Source organism: Salvelinus fontinalis, chromosome 6, assembly GCF_029448725.1.
Source record: "Salvelinus fontinalis isolate EN_2023a chromosome 6, ASM2944872v1, whole genome shotgun sequence".
Lineage (NCBI taxonomy): Eukaryota > Metazoa > Chordata > Actinopteri > Salmoniformes > Salmonidae > Salvelinus > Salvelinus fontinalis.
Window position 1 is genome coordinate 25,703,922 of NC_074670.1, and position 19,696 is coordinate 25,723,617.

Below are 19,696 nucleotides of genomic sequence, written 5' to 3' on the forward strand. Positions count from 1 at the left end.
CCCAGAATCTTTTTTGGGGGGGCACACGGGTAGATTGGCGGACTCAGGTAGGAGACCTGAGCCAACTCCCCGTGCTTACCGTGGCGAGCGTCGTACTGGTCAGGCACCGTGTTATGAGGTGGAGCGCACGGTGTCTCCAGTACGTGTGCTTAGCCCAGTACGTTACATCGCAGGTCCTCGAATTGGCCGGGCTAGAGTGGGCCTCGAGCCAGGAAGGATGATGCCGGCTCAGCGCATCTGGTCTCCTGTGCGTCTCCTCGGTCCGCGGTATTCTGCACCAGCCCTACGCACGGTGTCTCCAGTTCGACAGCACATCCCAGTGCCTATTCCAACTCCCCGCACTTGCCGGGCTACTGGGGGGATCCAGCCAGGACGAGTGGTGCTAGCTCTGCGCTCGAGACCGCCAGTGCGCCTCCACGGTCCAGTGCATCCGGTGCCTTGGCCAAGGACAAGGCCTCCTGCATGTCTCCCCAGCCTGGTGAGTTCTGTGCTTTCAACCAGAGCCAGGCCTTCTGTGTGTCTCTCCAATCCAGTGATGATCCATGGCACGAAGCCTCCAGTGATGATCCATGGCACAAAGCCTCCAGTGATGATCCATGTCAAGAAGCCTCCAGTGATGATCCATGGCACGAAGCCTGCAGTGATGATCCATGGCACGAAGCCTCCATTGATTATCCATGGCACGAAGCCTCCATTGATGATCCATGGCACGAAGCCTCCATTGATGATCCATGGCACGAAGCCTCCTGTGAGGATCCATGGCACGAAGCCTCCTGTGAGGATCCATGGCACGAAGCCTCCGGTGAGGATCCATGGCATGAGGCCTCCAACGAAGGAAGTCGGAGGCCCCGGACTGGAGGACGTCGCTGGAGGCCCCGGGCTGGTGGCCGTCTCTGGAGGCCCCGGGCTGGTGGCCGTCTCTGGAGGCCCCGGGCTGGTGGCCGTCTCTGGAGGCCCCGGGCTGGTGGCCGTCTCTGGAGGCGCCGGGCTGGAGGCTGTCTCTGGAGGCTCCGGGCTGGAGGCCGTCTCTGGAGGCTCCGGGCTGGGCACAGGCACAGGACTCACCAGGCTGGGGAGACACACAGGAGACCTGGGTCTAGGAGTAGGCACAGGACTCACCAGGCTGGGGAGACATACAGGATGCCTCTTCCTTGGCCGAGGCACCGGATACACTGGGCCGTGGAGGCGCACTGGCGGTCTCGAGCGCAGAGCTGGCACCACTTGTTCTGGCTGGATGCCCACTTCCACCCGGCAAATGCGGGACGCTGGCACTGAGCACACCGGCCTGTGAATGCTCGGCCGAGACACAGTGCGCATCACCGCATAGCACGGGGCCTGACCAGTCACATGCTCGCCACGGTAAGCACGGGGAGTTGGCTCAAGTCTCCAACCTGATCTGCCACACTCCCCATGTGCCACCCCCCCAAAAATTGGGGGCTGCCTCTCGGCCTTCCTTGCCAGTCGTGTTCCCTCATAACATTGCCGCTCCGCTTTAGCTGCTGCCTTCGCCTTCCTCTCTGCTTCTACCTGCTCCCAGGGCAGGCGATCCTTCCCGGCCAGGATCTCCTCCCACGTCCAGGATCCCTTGCCATTTAAAATGTCCTCCCATGTCCAGTCCTCCTTCTTACCACGCTGCTTGGTCCTTTGGTGGTGGGTAGTTCTGTAACGCTCATCGTTGCATGAAGAAGGATCGGACCAAAGCGCAGCGTAGTAAGTGTTCATGATTTTTATTTACACTGAACACTAGAACAAAATAACAAAGTAAGAAACGAAACCAAAACAGTCCTGTCAGGTGCAGAAAAACACTAAACAGAAAATAACTACCCACAAAACACAGGTGGGAAAATGCTACCTAAGTATGGTTCCCAATCAGAGACAACGATAGACAGCTGTCCCTGATTGAGAACCATAGCCGGCCAAACCAAAGAAATACAACACATAGAAAAATGAACATAGAATGCCCACCCAAATCACACCCTGACCAAACCAAAATAGAGACATAAAAAGCTCTCTAAGGTCAGGGCGTGACAGAAATAAACATAAAAAATGAACAGTAAACATTTCACTCACAGAAGTTCCAAAAGAATAAAGACATTTCAAATGTCATATTATGTATATATACAGTGTTGTAGTGATGGTAAAAGTACAGAGTACAAATGGTTCAAGTACAAAAGGGAAAATAAATAAGCATAAATATGGGTTGTATTTACAGTAGTGTTTGTTCTTCACTGGTTGACCTTTTCTCGTGGCAACAGCTCACAAATATTGCTGCTGTGATGGGACACTGGTATTTCATCCAGTAGATATGGGAGTTTATCAAAATCGGGTTTGTTTTCGAATTCTTTGTGAATCTGTGTAATCTGAGGTAAATATGTGTGTCTAATATGGTCATACATTGGGCAGGAGGTTAGGAAGTGCAGCTCAGTTTCCACCTCATTTTGTGGGCAGTGTGCACATAGCCTGTCTTCTCTTGAGAGCCAGGTCTGCCTACGGCGGCCTTTCTCAATAGCAAGGCTATGCTAACTGAGTCTGTACATAGTCAAAGCTTTCCTTAAGTTTGGGTCAGTCACAGTGGTCATCTCCCTCTCTCTTTTTCTCTCTCGATATCTCTCCCTCTCTCTCCCTCTCTCTCCCTCTCTCTCCCTCGATCTTCCTCCCATTATCAGGGTTAATATGAATAGAAGAGGAAACACTGTCCTCTCCATCACTGTGTGTATGGTGACATATTTCCCAAGGCTGAGATAGAGATCATCGAATGTAGTTATCTCTATTCCCCCCAGATATCAACAGAGGCGAGGGTTAACGCTAAAAGGCTGTGTTGCTCACAGCGACGACATGCACAGTCCTTTTACTGTTCACCCTTTTTAAAGTCTTGGACTCAAGTGGTGATGCTTTGACGTAACAAGATCATCTACTGCTGATTTGTTGGAGTCTATGGAGTTGTCCCCATTCTTCTTTTGGAGTTAACGTTTCACATGTGAGTTGTTCAAGTCTCCATGGTGGGTTGAAAGGTGTTGGTTGGGATACTGACTAGCGACCATGTGTACAGAATCCATATTAGGAACCTTGCCATTCCTCCTCCTTAGACTTCACGCCTCACCTTGACAACGTTCCTAGTATGGATTCTGTACTTTGTAACTCGGCCATGCCCTTTTCTATGATTTATATACTATAGGGATGGCTTTGAGATGCTTGGCCTTGACTTGACAGGAATTGGGTGGTTAAGAGGGAATGAAGTCACTGTGGGAATCTGCGCTACAGGTGAAGGCTTGTAGTAAGGCGGACATGTTGCTAAGGACCAGTAACCTCTAGCAGTGTGTGAGGTTGTGATGTGGTTTAGTTGGAGGCGATTGGGGGCCGACGTATTCGTAAGGGCTAGTGAACTTCTCTACATGAGCAGGAGAGTGCTGTTGAGGATTAGGGTTAGCTAATGTAGTGGGAGGAGGAGGGGCTGCCATGGTATTAAGAGATGATTGGGGCACTTCCAAACTGCTGAAATGATGCAGCAGAAAAATCTGGTGAACGCAATGGGTTGTGCTAAATCTAAGCTGTGCTGTGGAACAGAAAAGTTCTGATTTAAATAGCAACACATCCTTTCTATGGATCCCTCAAGAAATGTGATACAATATGCAGTGTTTCTCCCACTTCATATCCTCCCATTCGACCACACCCCTGCTTACACACAGCGGACAACTACACATCAAAATGTGTTTTGGTTTGAAACTGTCTTTACACTGTGGCTGTAGTACTAATCAGACATGTATAGACATTCTCTGTATGTTTACCTCTGGTCTAATACCACTGATTGGAATTGCCAGTGTTGGAGCAGAACTGCAGCAGGGGGATAATGTAGATGTATAGGGGATGAACACATTTGTGAGGGTCCATGAACTAACTAGATGGCATAAGGGATGATTTCAGATCATTGGGCTGGCTTAAAGAGAAATTGAAGGCAATAAACAACTTCTCTGGTAGAAAATAGCCTATGTGGCATCGATATTAGTCAGAAACATTTGGTCTAGTGTCAAAATTTACTGCAAAGTGTAAGTAGGTGTCACGTCCTGACCATAGTTCTTATGTGTGTTGCTTGTTTTAGAGTTGGTCAGGACGTGAGCTGGGTGGGCATTCTATGTTGTGTGTCTAGTTTGTCTGTTTCTATGTTCAGCCTGATATGGTTCTCAATCAGAGGCAGCTGTCAATCGTTGTCCCTGATTGAGAATCATATCTAGGTGGCTTGTTTTGTGTTGGGGATTGTGGGTGGTTGTTTCCTGTCTCTGTGTTTTGTCTGCACCAGATAGGGCTGTCTCGGTTTTCACATTCGTTATTTTGTTATTTGTATTAGTGTTACCGTTTATTCGTCTATTAAACATGTTGAACACTAGCCGCGCTGCATTTTGGTCCTCTCCTTCATCCCAGGAAGAAAGCCGTTACAGTAGGATAATTTTGCTCATAAAGTCAGTCAAGTCCAAACTGAGATTTGAGAGATAATTAGGAAAACAATGGTACGTCACGGAATGAAGGGTAGCGTATACGTTTTCCTTGTGTTGGGTTTATTTCAATCCTGCCCACAGCCGGCAGCACCCAAGTAATCATCAACTCAGGAACGCACGGCTGCACGTGACCAATCGTAATGCCCATGGTCAATTTGGTTTGACATTCGTTATCCGTAAGGGGCTAGTTAGGGACCATCACTAGATCACGCATGTTACAATATTTTAAAATGTCAATAGCTCCAAATTTCTATAAATTAAAAATCTCTACCCAACTATAAATTAGAGAAATTCATATAGAAATATTGAAAGTGTTTAATGAGACAACTGAAAGATGTGCAACATTAAAATATTGTCCCATTGGCCTCCCGGGTGGCGCAGTGGTCTAGGGCACTACATCGCAGTGCTAACTGCGCCACCAGAGTCTCTGGGTTCGCACCCAGGCTCTGTCGCAGCCGGCCGCAACCGGGAGGTCCGTGGGGCGACGCACAATTGGGCTAGCGTCGTCTGGGTTAGGGAGGCTTTGGCCGGTAGGGATTTCCTTGTCTCATCGTGCTCCAGCGACTCCTGTGGCGGGCTGGGCGCAGTGTGCGCTAACCAGGGGGGCCAGGTGCAGGTGTTCCAGGTGTTTCCTCCGACACATTGGTGCGGCTGGCTTCCGGGTTGGAGGCGCGCTGTGTTAAAGAAGCAGTGCGGCTTGGTTGGGTTGTGCTTCGGAGGACGCATGGCTTTCGACCTTCGTCTCTCCCGAGCCCGTACGGGAGTTGTAGCGATGAGACAAGATAGTAATTACTAGCGATTGGATACCATGAAAATATGGATTTGATGTGTTTGAAAGCGTTCCATTCATCCATTCCAGCCATCACAATGAGTCTGTCCTCCTATAGCTCCTCCCACCAGCCTCCACTGGTGTATGTGATGTCACATGACAGTAAGACGTGCCACTGGCCCACTAGGGTCACCCTTGTTGGGATCGGAGAGGCTTCTTTCCCTGCCACCCCGTCTTCCTGTCACGTGGTCTGTCCCATCACTCAGAGAGCTCCTATGTTTGAACAGGATTCCAGGGTTAAATACTGCTGACAATGGTAGCAGTTTAGTAGCCAGGGCTTCCAATCAATCACACATCCAGCACCTAGAGAGTCTTCAGGAAGACAGAATGTTGTCAAAAAGTGCATTTTATGCACAAACACTTCATTGTGTCTCCGTGCGTGTTCACTTCGTTGATTTAGATGTTTTCCAATTACATCTGGATGGGACCACAGGGAAATTCTGTTACACAATAGTACAGCCTCAGGCCTTCAACCCTGAAGCTTTAGTTCAGACCCAGCCCTCAAACTTATACAATACACTGTACATTCCAGTTCATTAACAACCGTCTCGTGAAAGCATAGAGAAGAAATGTGTAGTTCTCCACTGAAATGTAGCCAGTGGTTCACATGGATAACCTCTTCCAGTGAATTAGCCTGCGACCTCTGTGTGTTTGTCGAGACAGACACAGGATATCAGGCTTGGGGATGTAGGGATGCAGATAAACAGGAGTAATACGCAGAGCGAGATGCTTAAGCCAGCCAGACCCAGTTACCATGTCATGACCCTGTCAGCCACTTGAGGAAACATAGATTGCATGAAAAAGCTTACAGTCGACCCAAACCACTGCTCAAGTGTATTTTCCCGACTTTATACATCAGCTTCATATGAGACCCTGGAGTGTTGCTCTATTGTTTTAGCACAAAAGCGACCGTCTCTGTGAATCAACAGCTGAGTCATTATTTGCTCATGATGTTGGTGCTAGTATCGGTTTTCTGGTCATGTGATAACGGAACACCTTGGATTTTCTCCAAGTTGCACATACAATATTTTCAAGACACACGAGTTTATTATTATATTATTGTTTATTATAGAAAACAAAAACATAATGGGTAACACTTTATTTTTGCTCAGTGCTTTTAATTCCTTCGTGAAAAAGTCATGAACACGCCATTAAGTTTTATAACATGTCATAACCTTATCGCAATCCGACCAAAATAGATGCTATACCATGGAAAGGAAGGGCTCCTGAGGGCCTCTATGGGCCCCTATCTTTTCCTGGCCCTTCTCACACCACTCTCTCTCTCCTCCATGCAGGCTACATTGAGGAGGCGTGCATCATCCCCTGTCCGTCAGACTGTAAGCTCAGCGAGTGGTCCAACTGGTCCCGCTGCAGCAAGTCATGTGGTAGCGGGGTCAAAGTGCGTTCCAAGTGGCTCCGGGAAAAACCCTACAACGGAGGGCGACCCTGCCCCAAACTGGACCACATCAACCAGGTACAGCACGAGAAACACTCACAAGACTGTCTAATGTAGAAATGAGTTAATGTTTACTTGTAAGAATGTTGTCTGACAGCTGAGGGACTTCCTAATAAGGATGCCATTTTTTCTTAATATAAATATTGTTTTTTCAGGCACTGTTTGTGATAAATAAAACCGTTTTTGTGTTAGAAACACATTATTACAAACACATAGGAGAGAGAGAAACAAATTAAATATTCATGAAAATATTCAGTTTGCATTACCTTCCGTTACTTTCTCTCTAGATTGCCAAATTGCTTTTTGCTGGGTAGAATAGAGAGCCAGAGGAATGGATGCTATAAATGGATCTATCCACACTAATGCCTCTGTGAGCTGGCTGATTCCTGATTTGAGAAGTGAAATATTTTACCTTCAATATGAACAGAAATAGATTCAGAGAAGCGGATTAAATTCAAGCCATGTTGATCTGCTTCTCAGTGTTTGAATTCTCTAAAGGGGACTCCACAGAGGAAGCCTTTATTTACAATGTCACATTAATCAAATGTTTGATCGTAGCAGTTCAATATTTGCATATATACCAAATTATACAAAATATTTGCATTTATACCAATTATACCAAATCTATGCCACTTTCATTCCACAATGCACACTGGATACGGATGAACACAATAGGCCCAGGTAAGACCCTTTTCAGTATTATGAATTCATATTGTCAACAATGTCCCACATACAGAATCTCTTTTTCTGCATAATACTGTACAGAACATTCATATATGTAGCGAGGTAAGATCAAAAAGGATGACATAAGCACTAACAAAACACCTCTGGTAACGTCTTGATCATCTCAACACAGTAATATCATTGACGCTATTCTTGTCACCCAAACTCAATGATAAGGGAGGTAATAACCATAGACATATTCATGTCAAATCCCTTGCCTGGTGCCTTCCCCCAGGTGTATGAGGTTGTGCCATGTATTAGTGACTGTAGTCAGTATGTGTGGGTGGCTGAACCCTGGAGTGTATGGAAGGTCAGCAACTTGGACCTGAAGGAGAACTGTGGAGAGGGCGTCCAGACCCGCAAAGTCAGGTACTATACCATTTCACTACATCACACTACTTTACACTAAATAAAACCATCCCAAGCAATGTTCTACTCCCTCATAGGAAGACCGTTGTGTCACACACAGTACAAATTCATGGTCCTCAACATATGCATGTAAATATGCTGTATATATTGCATTTGATTGACAGCTGATTTTAATGGAAAATGTTTTGACTATGTAAGGTCATATGAACACATCTCTGGGCCAATCCCTTAGGTGTATGCTGAACACTATTGACGGTCCATCTGAGTCTGTGGAGGACTACCTGTGTGACCCGGAGGACATGCCCTTGGGGACGCGGGGAAGCCGGCTGCCCTGCCCCGAGGACTGTGTCCTCTCTGACTGGAGCAGCTGGAACCGCTGCAGCCTGGTAAGAATAACTGGTCTGAGACCAGTCATCTTTATTCATATATGTATGATGTGTATGTGATGGCTGTGGTAAGAGGTATCCTGGATATGTACAAAATGGTTGGCCTCTCTGGAGTCGCTGCAGCCTGCTAAGAACCACTAGTACACGTCTGTGGTAAGAACTGACCCTGGATCTGTAGGATAGTTTTTTTTAAATTCACCCATTGATTCTATGGTATGAAGTCCTGGGATTGAAACTGTGGTACACATTTCTCACTTTTTGAAAGAGACTGGAACCTAACATAAGGAGTTTGTTTGTCTTAGTATAAATGGATTGTGAATCTTTCACAGTATGATATTTCTTCCTCCCCGGAAGCAGAAAAAGAATAAAAAAGAAATACACTACAGTTCAAAAGTTTGGGGTCACTTAGAAACGTCCTTGTTTTTTAAAATTAAACCACATTTTTTGTCCATTTAAATAACATCAAATTGATCAGAAATACAGTGTAGACATTGTTAATGTTGTAAATGACTATTGTAGCAGGAAACAACAGATTCTTTATGGAATATCTACATAGGCGTACAAAGGCCCATTATCAGCAACCATCACTCCTGTGTCCCAATGGCACGTTGTGTTAGCTAATCCAAGTTTAGCATTTTAAAAGAATAATTGATCATTAGAAAAATATTTTACAATTATGTTAGCACAGCTGAAAACTGTTGTTCTGATTAAAACTTCTTTGGGATCGGTGTCCCTTCCACTGGACGGTTGAGCTAACATAGGCTAATGCGATTAGCATGAGGTTGTAAGTAACAAGAAAATTTCACAGGACATAGCCATATCTGATATTGGCAGAAAGCTTAAATTCTTGTCATCTAACTGCACTGTCCAATTTACAGTAGCTATTACAGTGAAATAATACCATACTATTGTTTGAGGAGAGTGCACAATTTTGACCATTAACAGTTATTAAAAAAAACAAATTAGGCACATTTAGGCAGTCTTGATACAAAATTTGGAACAGTAATGCAATGGTTCATTGGATCAGTCTAACATGTTGCACAAACACTGATGCCATCTAGTGGCCAACATCTAAATTGCACCTGGGCTGGAATAATACATTATGGCCTTTCTCTTGCATTTCTAAGATGATGGTACAAAAAAAATACAAATAACGTTTTTTTATTTGTATTATCTTTTACCAGATCTATTGTGTTATTCTCCTACATTCCTTTCACATTTCCACAAACTTCAAAGTGTTTCCTTTGAAATGGTACCAAGAATATGCATATCCTTGCTTCAGGGCCTAAGAAGGCCAGCATCCCGGAATCGCCTCTTCACTGTTAACGTTGAGACTGGTGTTTTGCTGGTACTATTTAATGAAGCTGCCAGTTGAGGACTTGTCAGGCGTCAAGTAGTCCAGTAGTTAACCACAGTAACGGGGGATACTGCCTTTGTCCACTCCTCCCCCTCGGACACATTTCATTGGTTGTAAAAGAGCGATTGAACTGTTTTGATGTCACCTGCTGTTTTCCTGAAAGGGCACCAGCCATTGTTAATCACACCCCATTCTCTTTAAGTGCTTGACATGCTGACTTCCCACAATTCCAATCTCAACATGGAGTCGCGCTGGCACCAGTGGGACTTGTTCCATGTTTTATTCATGACGAATAAAACATTACAGCGATGGAGATATTCCAGAGGCAGTGTTTTTCCCACTCTCACACTGTGTACATGGAATGGAAGGAATGTTAGGACGGAAAATCTATTCGAGAAGCATCCTCAACGTTTTTCCACAAAATTCCTAAGAGTTCCATATTCCAAGAATGCTAGTGGAGAGGATATGGAAAAGTTGGCAGCCCTGGGAATTGGGAATGGCATGACATCAGAACATGGAATTTTAATCCACTTTTATTTAGGACAATTAAATATGGAGAAAGAACTGGGAAATAATCCAGAAGCCGCAAATTCACACAGTTGAATCGACTTTTATGTCCAATAAATATGGACATCACGGCAGCAAGGGCTCTCCATTGAAAAGGGGCTGAGTTCCAGCTCAGTGATCAGTCTACGTAGAATTCTTATCACTTGCTGCAATATGGACTTGTATATCATTTACGCTATAAGAAAAATGCACAACCCTCCCCCCTTTTGCTCAACCCCTCCATGTTGACGTGAAATTGTGCCTACCTTTCAGCCATGCAGTTACAACAACAGCAGGAAACGGACAGCCTACGCCATCCGGTCACCTGGAGCAGGGAGACAATGTCCGGAAACCACAGAGAAGGAGCCATGTAGTCTGAACCTGAACTGCTTTCACTATTTCTACAACATCACAGGTAAAAAAAAAAAACGAATGAATCGCAGAACATCTCACTGACATTTTCCATTTAGTTTGTCTATAAGTAGCTACTTTCCCTCATCAGTGGCTATCTACACTTACACTGTTACTTAAAGGCCCAATGCAGCCGTTTTTACCTCAATATCAAATCATTTCTGGGTAACAATTAAGTACCTTAATGTGACTGTTTTCAATCAAAATGGTCAAAAATAAACAAAACTAGCTTCTTAGCATGAGCAATTTCTTGGTATATTAACTTATTAGCCACCTGGTAACTCCATCCCACCAAAAGAAGCAGAAATTTCAGGTGGTCTTTTAAACAGCTCTTACACCAAAAGGGCATAATCTGGACCCCTACAAATCAGCCGGGCTAGACAATCTGAACCCTTTCTTTCTAAAATTATCTGCCGAAATTGTTGCAACCCCTATTACTAGCCTGTTCAACCTCTCTTTCGTGTCGTCTGAGATTCCCAAAGATTGGAAAGCAGCTGCGGTCATCCCCTTCTTCAAATGGGGGGACACTCTTGACCCAAACTGCTACAGACCTATATCTATCCTACCCTGCCTTTCTAAGGTCTTCGAAAGCCAAGTCAACAAACAGATTACCGACCATTTCGAATCCCACTGTACCTTCTCCGCTATGCAATCTGGTTTCAGAGCTGGTCATGGGTGCACCTCAGCCACGCTCAAGGTCCTAAACGATATCCTAACCGCCATCGATAAGAAACAATTCTGTGCAGCCGTATTCATTGACCTGGCCAAGGCTTTCGACTCTGTCAATCACCACATCCTCATCGGCAGACTCGATAGCCTTGGTTTCTCAAATGATTGCCTCGCCTGGTTCACCAACTACTTCTCTGATAGAATTCCGTGTGTCAAATCGGATGGCCTGTTGTCCGGGCCTCTGGCAGTCTCTATGGGGGTGCCACAGGGTTCAATTCTTGGACCGACTCTCTTCTCTGTATATATCAATGATGTCGCTCTTGCTGCTGGTGAGTCTCTGATCCACCTCTACGCAGATGACACCATTCTGTATACTTCTGGCCCTTCTTTGGACACTGTGTTAACAACCCTCCAGACAAGCTTCAATGCCATACAACTCTCATTCCGTGGCCTCCAATTGCTCTTAAATACAAGTAAAACTAAATGCATGCTCTTCAACCGATCGCTGCCTGCACCTGCCCGCCTGTCCAACATCACTACTCTGGACGGCTCTGACTTAGAATATGTGGACAGCTACAAATACCTAGGTGTCTGGTTAGACTGTAAACTCTCCTTCCAGACTCACATCAAACATCTCCAATCCAAAGTTAAATCTAGAATTGGCTTCCTATTTGGCAACAAAGCATCCTTCACTCATGCTGCCAAACATACCCTTGTTAAACTGACCATCCTACCGATCCTCGACTTCGGCGATGTCATTTACATAATAGCCTCCAATACAGTGCCATGCGTTTTGTCACCAAAGCCCCATATACTACCCACCACTGCGACCTGTACGCTCTCGTTGGCTGGCCCTCGCTTCATACTCGTCGCCAAACCCACTGGCTCCAGGTCATCTACAAGACCCTGCTAGGTAAAGTCCCCCCTTATCTCAGCTCGCTGGTCACCATAGCAGCACCCACCTGTAGCACACGCTCCAGCAGGTATTTCTCTCTGGTCACCCCCAAAACCAATTCTTCCTTTGGCCACCTCTCCTTCCAGTTCTCTGCTGCCAATGACTGGAATGAACTACAAAAATCTCTGAAACTGGAAACACTTATCTCCCTCACTAGCTTTTAGCACCAGCTGTCAGAGCAGCTCACAGATTACTGCACCTGTACATAGCCCATCTATAATTTAGCCCAAACAACTACCTCTCCCCTTACTGAATTTATTTATTTATTTATTTAGCTCCTTTGCACCCCATTATTTCTATCTCTACTTTGCACATTCTTCCACTGCAAATCTACCATTCCAGTGTTTTACTTGCTATATTGTATTTACTCCGCCACCATGGCCTTTTTTTTGCCTTTACCTCCCTTACCTCATTTGCTCACATTTTAAATATACTTATTTTTCTACTGTATTATTGACTGTATGTTTGTTTTACTCCATGTGTAACTCTGTGTTGTTGTATGTGTCAAACTGCTTTGCTTTATCTTGGCCAGGTCGCAATTGTAAATGAGAACTTGTTCTCAACTTGCCTACCTGGTTAAATAAAGGTGATTTAAAAAAAATATAATCATTTTCACAATTTCCTAGTATTATTCCAACCTCATATGGTGGAAATATATATAAAACACAGGAAAATCATGTTTTTGACTGCACTGTATAGTAAGTGTTCTAATTTTACTCATACTGAAATAACTTTACCCAACCAATGCAGTTAAAAAAATATATATATACACACTATAAGGTAGTGTATTAATATTGCACACTCTTGGTGCAGCATACTCTATCTAGTGCTACTCCAAAACTACTTGCTCCAATTAAACTGCACAGTCTTTTTTGGTGGCTCCTCTGTGATTCCAGAGATTTGTAGTGTTATCTTCAATATCGTAGCTCTCTCTCCCTCTCCACTCTCTCTGTTTGTTGCTCACTTCACTGCTAATCTGTAGCGCTCTGCTCCCAGCAGCACCAAGGCCTTTCAGGGCCACACAGTAACTATGTAAATATAATACCAGTAGAGATCATTACTGGAAATGCTCTATTTCATGTTGCCAGGAACCATCTTGCCTCTGCTTGTCTGAATCGTTCTCTCTCTCGCTCTCCACAATCTCCCTCTTCGACTCCCCCGAGTGCCACAAAGCTTTGCATCAGGAGTTGAGCTCTCAAAACAGCCGCTTAAAAACAGCCACTCATCTTTGTCAGAGTGTTGCAGGCGTTTGAGTGATCCCCGGGCCCCTCAGCGATAGACAGGCTTCCTGGCTTTAACTAGAGCCACATGGTTATTTGACTGGGGGCTCTGGGACTCCAACTTCTCTGGATTCAAATGATATGCTTCACTTCAGAGGCTCGTTTATTTTGGGTCTGTATTAAACAGGTTGAACTGCAAAGTCAAGGTGGTGTCTGAAAAAATTAGTGATGGGAGATGTGAAAGGGGCACAACACACAACTTGATGTCTCTCTTGAACAGTGGTGCAAAGTACTTACGTTTTGGTGGAAAGTTTGAGTATCTGTACTTTACTATTTATATTTTTGATTACTTTTACTTCACTACATTCCTAAAGAAAAGTATGTACTTTTTACTCCATATACTTTCCCTGACAACCAAAAGTACTTGTTACATTTTGAATGCTTAGCAGGACCGGAAAATGGTCCAATTCACACACTTATCAAGAGAACGTCCCTGGTCATCTCTACTGCCTCTGATCTGGCGGTATAAGGGCACAAGGCGAGACCCAGATGCAGACACAGGAGGCAGATGGTTAGAGTCCAAGATGTTTATTAACAATCCAAAAGAGGTAGGCAAGAGAATGGATCATGGACAGGCAAAAACCAGTTCAGAGTTCCAGAGGTACAGAATGGCAAGCAGGCTCGAGGTCAGGGCAGGCAGACTGGTCAGGCAGGTGGGAATGGAGTCCAGAAAAACAGGCAAAGGTCAAAACCGGGAGGACTAGTAAAAGAGAATAGAAACTCAGGCGCACAGGAAAAACCACACTGGTTGACTTGAACATACAAGACGAACTGGCACAGAGAGACAGGAAACACAGGGATAAATACACCAGGGGAAATAAGCGACACCTGGAGGGGGTGGAAACAATCTTAAGGACAGGTGAAACAGATCAGGGCATGACAGGCGGACTCACTAAACACAAACGCTTTATTTGTAAATGGCGTCTGAGTGTTGGAGTGTGCCCCGTGCTATACATACATTTAAAAAACAAGAAAATTGTTCCATTTGGTTTGCTTAATATAATATACTTTTACTTTTGATATTTCATCAATTACATTTACTTTTGATACTTAAGTATATTTAAAATCACTCAAGTAGTATTTTACTGGGTGACTTTTTACTTTTACTGGAGTCATTTTCTATTAAGGTATCTTTATTTTTATGCAAGTATGACAATTCCACCATTTCTCTTGATCTTTTTACGTGCTCCTCCGTCCTCCTCTGTCCTAGTTCAGCTGTCAAAAGCATGGCAGAGCAGGTGTCACAAGCGGTCATGACTCTGTTCAGTTAATGAGTTCAAGTGTTAGAGGTGTTCTCTATGCATCTGTTGCCAAACTAATCAACTGCCATCATACTCAACTGAGTAAATATCCTAACTTTAGAAAAGGGCTTGGGGTTGGCACTGCCTTAAACAGGCTTTGACATCCAATGTACTCTTTGCCTAATGATTGAAGCTTTGCACGTGTATCTCAAGTCTGGTTTAGGGCAATGATGTATATAAACACTAGATAACGAATGTTGTTTATTGGCTAAATGAAAGGCTTTGAAGGTACCGGTTGGACATATTGGTACTCCCCTGAAGAACGAGTCCTCCGTATGAATATAAGGGAACTCTTTACACTATTTCTATTAAATGTTTCAAGGACAAAATTACATGGATTTAAGTATACTTTAAGGAAAATGTTTTTACATATTTATTTTATTATTATTTGTATGTTTAGCTCACATAATAATAATTTCAAAGTATGCATTGAGGTGTCTGTAATAGAACCAATTTGGTAAAAACGAATGTAGAAATTAATTCAAATTAATTTCTATGGCTTATTTTTACAATGGTGGGCAGGGTAGTAAAATGGTGGTGTGGTGGCTTCAAATCAGTGTCACCTATTAGCCATCTAGTGTATATATAAATCATTGGTTTGGGCCCTACTGTACACTGAGTGAGTATAGAAACCATTTTACAACACCTGTTCTTTCCATGACATAGACTGACCAGGTGAATTCAGGTGAAAGCTAGGACTCTTTATTGATGCCACTTGTTAAATCCACTTCAATCAATGTAGATGAAGGGGAGGAGACAAGTTAAAGAAGGATAATCAAGCCTTGAGACAATTGAGACATGGATTGTGTATGTGTGCCATTCAGAGGGTGAATGGGAAAGACAAAAAAAAATAGTGCCTTTGAACGGGGTATGGTAGTAGATGCCAGGCACACCGATTTGTGTCAACTGAAACGCTGCTGCATTGGAGTCGACATGGGCCAGCATCCCTGTGGAACGCTTTCGACACCTTGTAGAGTCTGTGCCCCGACGAATTGAGGCTGTTCTGAAGGCAAAGGGGAATGCAACTCAATATTAGGAAGGTGTTCCTAATCTTTAGTATACTCAGTGTATGTTTATGAGTTTGTCTTGAATTTGAGTGTGATTTTCATACTGGTCTGCCTTTTCCCCTCAGACTGGAGCACATGTCAGCTAAGTGCCAATGCTGTGTGTGGGAATGGCATCAAGACGCGGATGCTGGATTGTGTACGCAGCGACGGCAAGTCTGTCGACCTCAAGTTCTGTAAGGAGGTGAGACCCTCTTAAGCGTTCTATCCCCAAATCCTGATTACAATCCTTGCCCTAATTCAGGTCCACTATGATGAAAGTCAATACTGAGTCAATACTAGTGATATTGAAATTGGACCGTTTCCAGAGTAACTGAACCATCTGTACTGTCAATAGTTTGAAGTTGTGTGTCCTTGGAGTATTACTAATTTAGCTCAGCAGAGCAGCAGTAACATAATATATTATCTCTTTGGATCAGTATCAGCCACAAGTGATTCTAGGCAAATAAAATGACAGGCATGTACAGCATCTCCATAAAACCTTTAGAAGTGTTTACACATGAGGATTGCTGTAGCCCCATCAGATTCAACTCAGTTCATTCATAATCCAGTCAGACACTCTCAAATTGTCCCTTGCAGGCTGCAGTGGAAAAACTAACCTCACTGCTATTGAACCCATGGCCCAGTTTCAGTCCGGCTCAATCAGGGATAATAGGGTTTAAACAAGCCGGGTGCCCATCTTGTGCCAGAACAGAACCAGCAGCTCCTGGGAATTATAGGCTGTTTACCTACGGGTCAGACAGAAGTAAGAAGTAATGGGTCTGGGCTGGCTGTAACAGTCTGTTGCAAAACCCCACTATGATAGGTGTTGTGACTGATACTGTTACTGAGTGATAATGATCCCGCTCTTTCATAGCTGAGCCTGGAGAGGAAGTGGCAAATGAACATTTCCTGTGTGGTGGAGTGTCCCGTCAACTGCCAGCTGTCTGATTGGTCGGCCTGGTCGGAATGCTCGCACACGTGTGGACTGGATGGTAAGACCTGATCCTCCTCCTACATCCTTATTCTGCCAACGGCTCCTAGATGAACGTCTGAGATGATCAAGAAGAAGAAGTGAAGGACACTTAATGGGTTAACTTCTCCTGAGGGTCATCAAACCAGACTCATCTTGGTGGATATATGAATATTGCTTCAATATGAGATACAGTGCATGATTTAGAGAAGGAACGTTTGAATGTTCTGCAATTGAAAGCTTTGTTTGCCACAAATAACCAATTCAAGCTGAAATCCCAGAATATCTCAGGCAGCCATGGTTTGGGAAAAAAACAAAGATTACGAACAAGACAAACGGCATTTAACACAGTCATACAGTGTCTTCAATCTCACTCTATTCCGTTCAACCAATGGCCTTACATAATAGAATGCACATCTCCCTGCGTTCGCTGTGCTATCAACCCATGTTAAATCAACAGCTCCTCTACGCTGTCAGTTGACCAACGATCACAGGGATCTCAGTCTGCACCAAAAAAACAACATCGGCCCATTTGAGACACATCACACTCTTAATGTGTTGGGAGAACCCCCCCCCCCCCCCCCCCCCCAACAAAAAACAAATCGCTGCTCATTGAACTGAGAGATTGCCTCATACGTCGCCCTGTAAAGTGACTGCTCTGTCCTTTGTTGTATGTTTGTTGCGCGGCATCAGACAATTGATTCTGCCCTATTATGTCTGTCTGCTAGCAGCTCTGTGGGGAGCCCTTTGAAGTAACAGCCAGCCTGTAGCCTCTAGCACCTGCAGCTAAATCACAGGCAAGAGATAAGTGTTTTAATAGTGGCTAAAGGTGCAATGGGGATCCTCACCTCATCTATAGAGAATGTTCTGTTGGCTAGAACAGGGTGTGAGGTAGAATTATGTCTGAGAGAGAATGCTGTATTTTACTGTCTGATAAGTGTAGCAGGTGTTCTTTGTTGTTTGGTTGAGGGAGAGGATGGCTGGCTCTGTGTTGGAAAATGAGCTGTTATGTGTGACCAATTGCAAAACAGAGACGGAAAAAGGGTAAGGGGTTTGAAAGAGCATGTGGCGTGGAAGCAGTGAGATGGATTTCTACGAGAGCGGTGGAAAGAGGAATGAATGCGAGGGAGAGGTGGAAATTGAGTCTGCAGTACTTGAAGTACCAGTGTGTTCCAGCAAATTACAATGTGTGTGTGTGTGTGTGTGTGTGTGTGTGTGTGTGTGTGTGTGTGTGTGTGTGTGTGTGTGTGTGTGTGTGTGTGTGTGTCAGCTCACGTAATGCCTATACTTCACCTGAGATGATGCACTCTTAGTATATCTACTGTATACATCACATTGCAAAGCCCTTTAGAATCAAGAAGGATTACAAAATACTCAAACTGCAGCACACCCGATCCATTACACATAAGAGACTTCACCACCTCATATGGTCCTGTACTGGTGTTCTATAAAAGGAAGGCAGTAGTTGGCAGAACAGAAAGGAAAAGTCATTTTGCTCAAGTGGAGGAGTGGAAGTAGAGAGGTAATCAATATGGCTGGAGCACAGAACGGTGTAGCAGGCTTTTTCAAGAGCTGCCTTTGTCAAGTAGTTATGGACGACTAATACAGTAACCTATAAATAATATAGTAACACACACGCAAAGACGCACAGGAGTACACACGAATACACATGTACATAAATACACGCAATAACTGGCCCATACTGTAATTACATTTATTTGCCAATTGAATTGAATGCACTGAATGGTGAATGACTTGACATTCAAACAAAGGATGAACTTTAGCAGACTGCTCCATTCAAAAGAAAGGAAAAGAATACTGGAGGGAACAACACATCATTGACTTGCGTTTGTCTAGACGGAGATCACTGCTGTGTTTGGTTTGTAGCCCGAGCTCACGCATCTCCCTATTCAGACATCAGTCATATGTTGATGTAAATCCCAGTCAAAGCTTTCTGAATGAATGAAATAGTCCCAACGTCTGCTGACTTTCTACATGTCTGCGATACTGTAAGTACTACAGATGTAGAATCTTCATTTGAGTCAGTTTAGCTACAGCAAGAAAATAATCCTCACCAACAGGAAATGTGAATTATTATTTGGATTATAATTCATGGACATTTTTTGAAGGTGATAGATTTTTTCATAAGGGGAAAAATTAAGTCTGAAATTTCAAAGTGAAAATTACAAACTTCAGGAGCCTTTTAAACCTCAAATACACTACACTGCATTGCCAGAAAGTTGTCCTGCAACAGGGTGATCAAATTAAGATCCTACATCTGTACAAGACTAATTGTCCAGTGAGTGTCTCACATTAATGATGTCACTGCATTTTTGTGTTCCAGGGAGGATGTGGCGTAGCAGGGTGGTGGTGCAGGGGTCCCAGGGAGACGGGCGTCCCTGTCCCTCTCAGCTAGAGCAGTGGAAACCTTGTCCTGTCAGACCCTGTTACAGGTGGCAGTACAGTCCCTGGTCTGAGTGCAGAGTGGAGGTAGGCTACACCACACACTGTCTTATTCTCTCCTTGACCCTTTTACTCAGTTAACCTACACAGAGGATATGATCTGACTTTTCCATGTGTGTATGTGTGTATGTTTGTGTGTGTGTATGTTTGTGTGTGTGCTTCTGTGTGTGTGTCTGTCTCCCCCAGGAGGTGGTATGTGGAGCGGGACTTCGCTACCGGAACCTGTCGTGCTTCGTGTCGGACGGCTCCGGAGAAGGAGAGGGCAGCATGGTGGAGGAGGAGCTGTGTGGGGGTCTGGAGCTGGCTGTCAACAGAGACAAACTGATCATACTGAAGGAGACCTGTGTTCTGCCCTGTCCAGGTAAACAACCAGCTAACAGTATACAGCACTCCTGTCTTATGTAGGTGTGTTGTTTTTTTAATATATTGTGCATCATGGTACAGT

General features: G+C 44.4%; 1 protein-coding gene across 2 annotated transcripts in view; it reads left to right on the top strand.

The window, feature by feature from the left end:
- Positions 1 to 19,696, top strand: part of LOC129857463 (thrombospondin type-1 domain-containing protein 7A-like) — a 104,227-nt gene that overhangs the window by 77,593 nt on the left and 6,938 nt on the right. For both annotated transcript variants that reach the window (XM_055925727.1, XM_055925728.1), the window contains exons 15-22: positions 6,615 to 6,794; positions 7,729 to 7,867; positions 8,100 to 8,253; positions 10,430 to 10,571; positions 15,905 to 16,020; positions 16,693 to 16,810; positions 19,133 to 19,278; positions 19,438 to 19,612. In XM_055925727.1, coding sequence (XP_055781702.1) covers positions 6,615 to 6,794; positions 7,729 to 7,867; positions 8,100 to 8,253; positions 10,430 to 10,571; positions 15,905 to 16,020; positions 16,693 to 16,810; positions 19,133 to 19,278; positions 19,438 to 19,612 — 1,170 coding nt within the window. The remainder of the gene's footprint in view (positions 1 to 6,614; positions 6,795 to 7,728; positions 7,868 to 8,099; positions 8,254 to 10,429; positions 10,572 to 15,904; positions 16,021 to 16,692; positions 16,811 to 19,132; positions 19,279 to 19,437; positions 19,613 to 19,696) is intronic.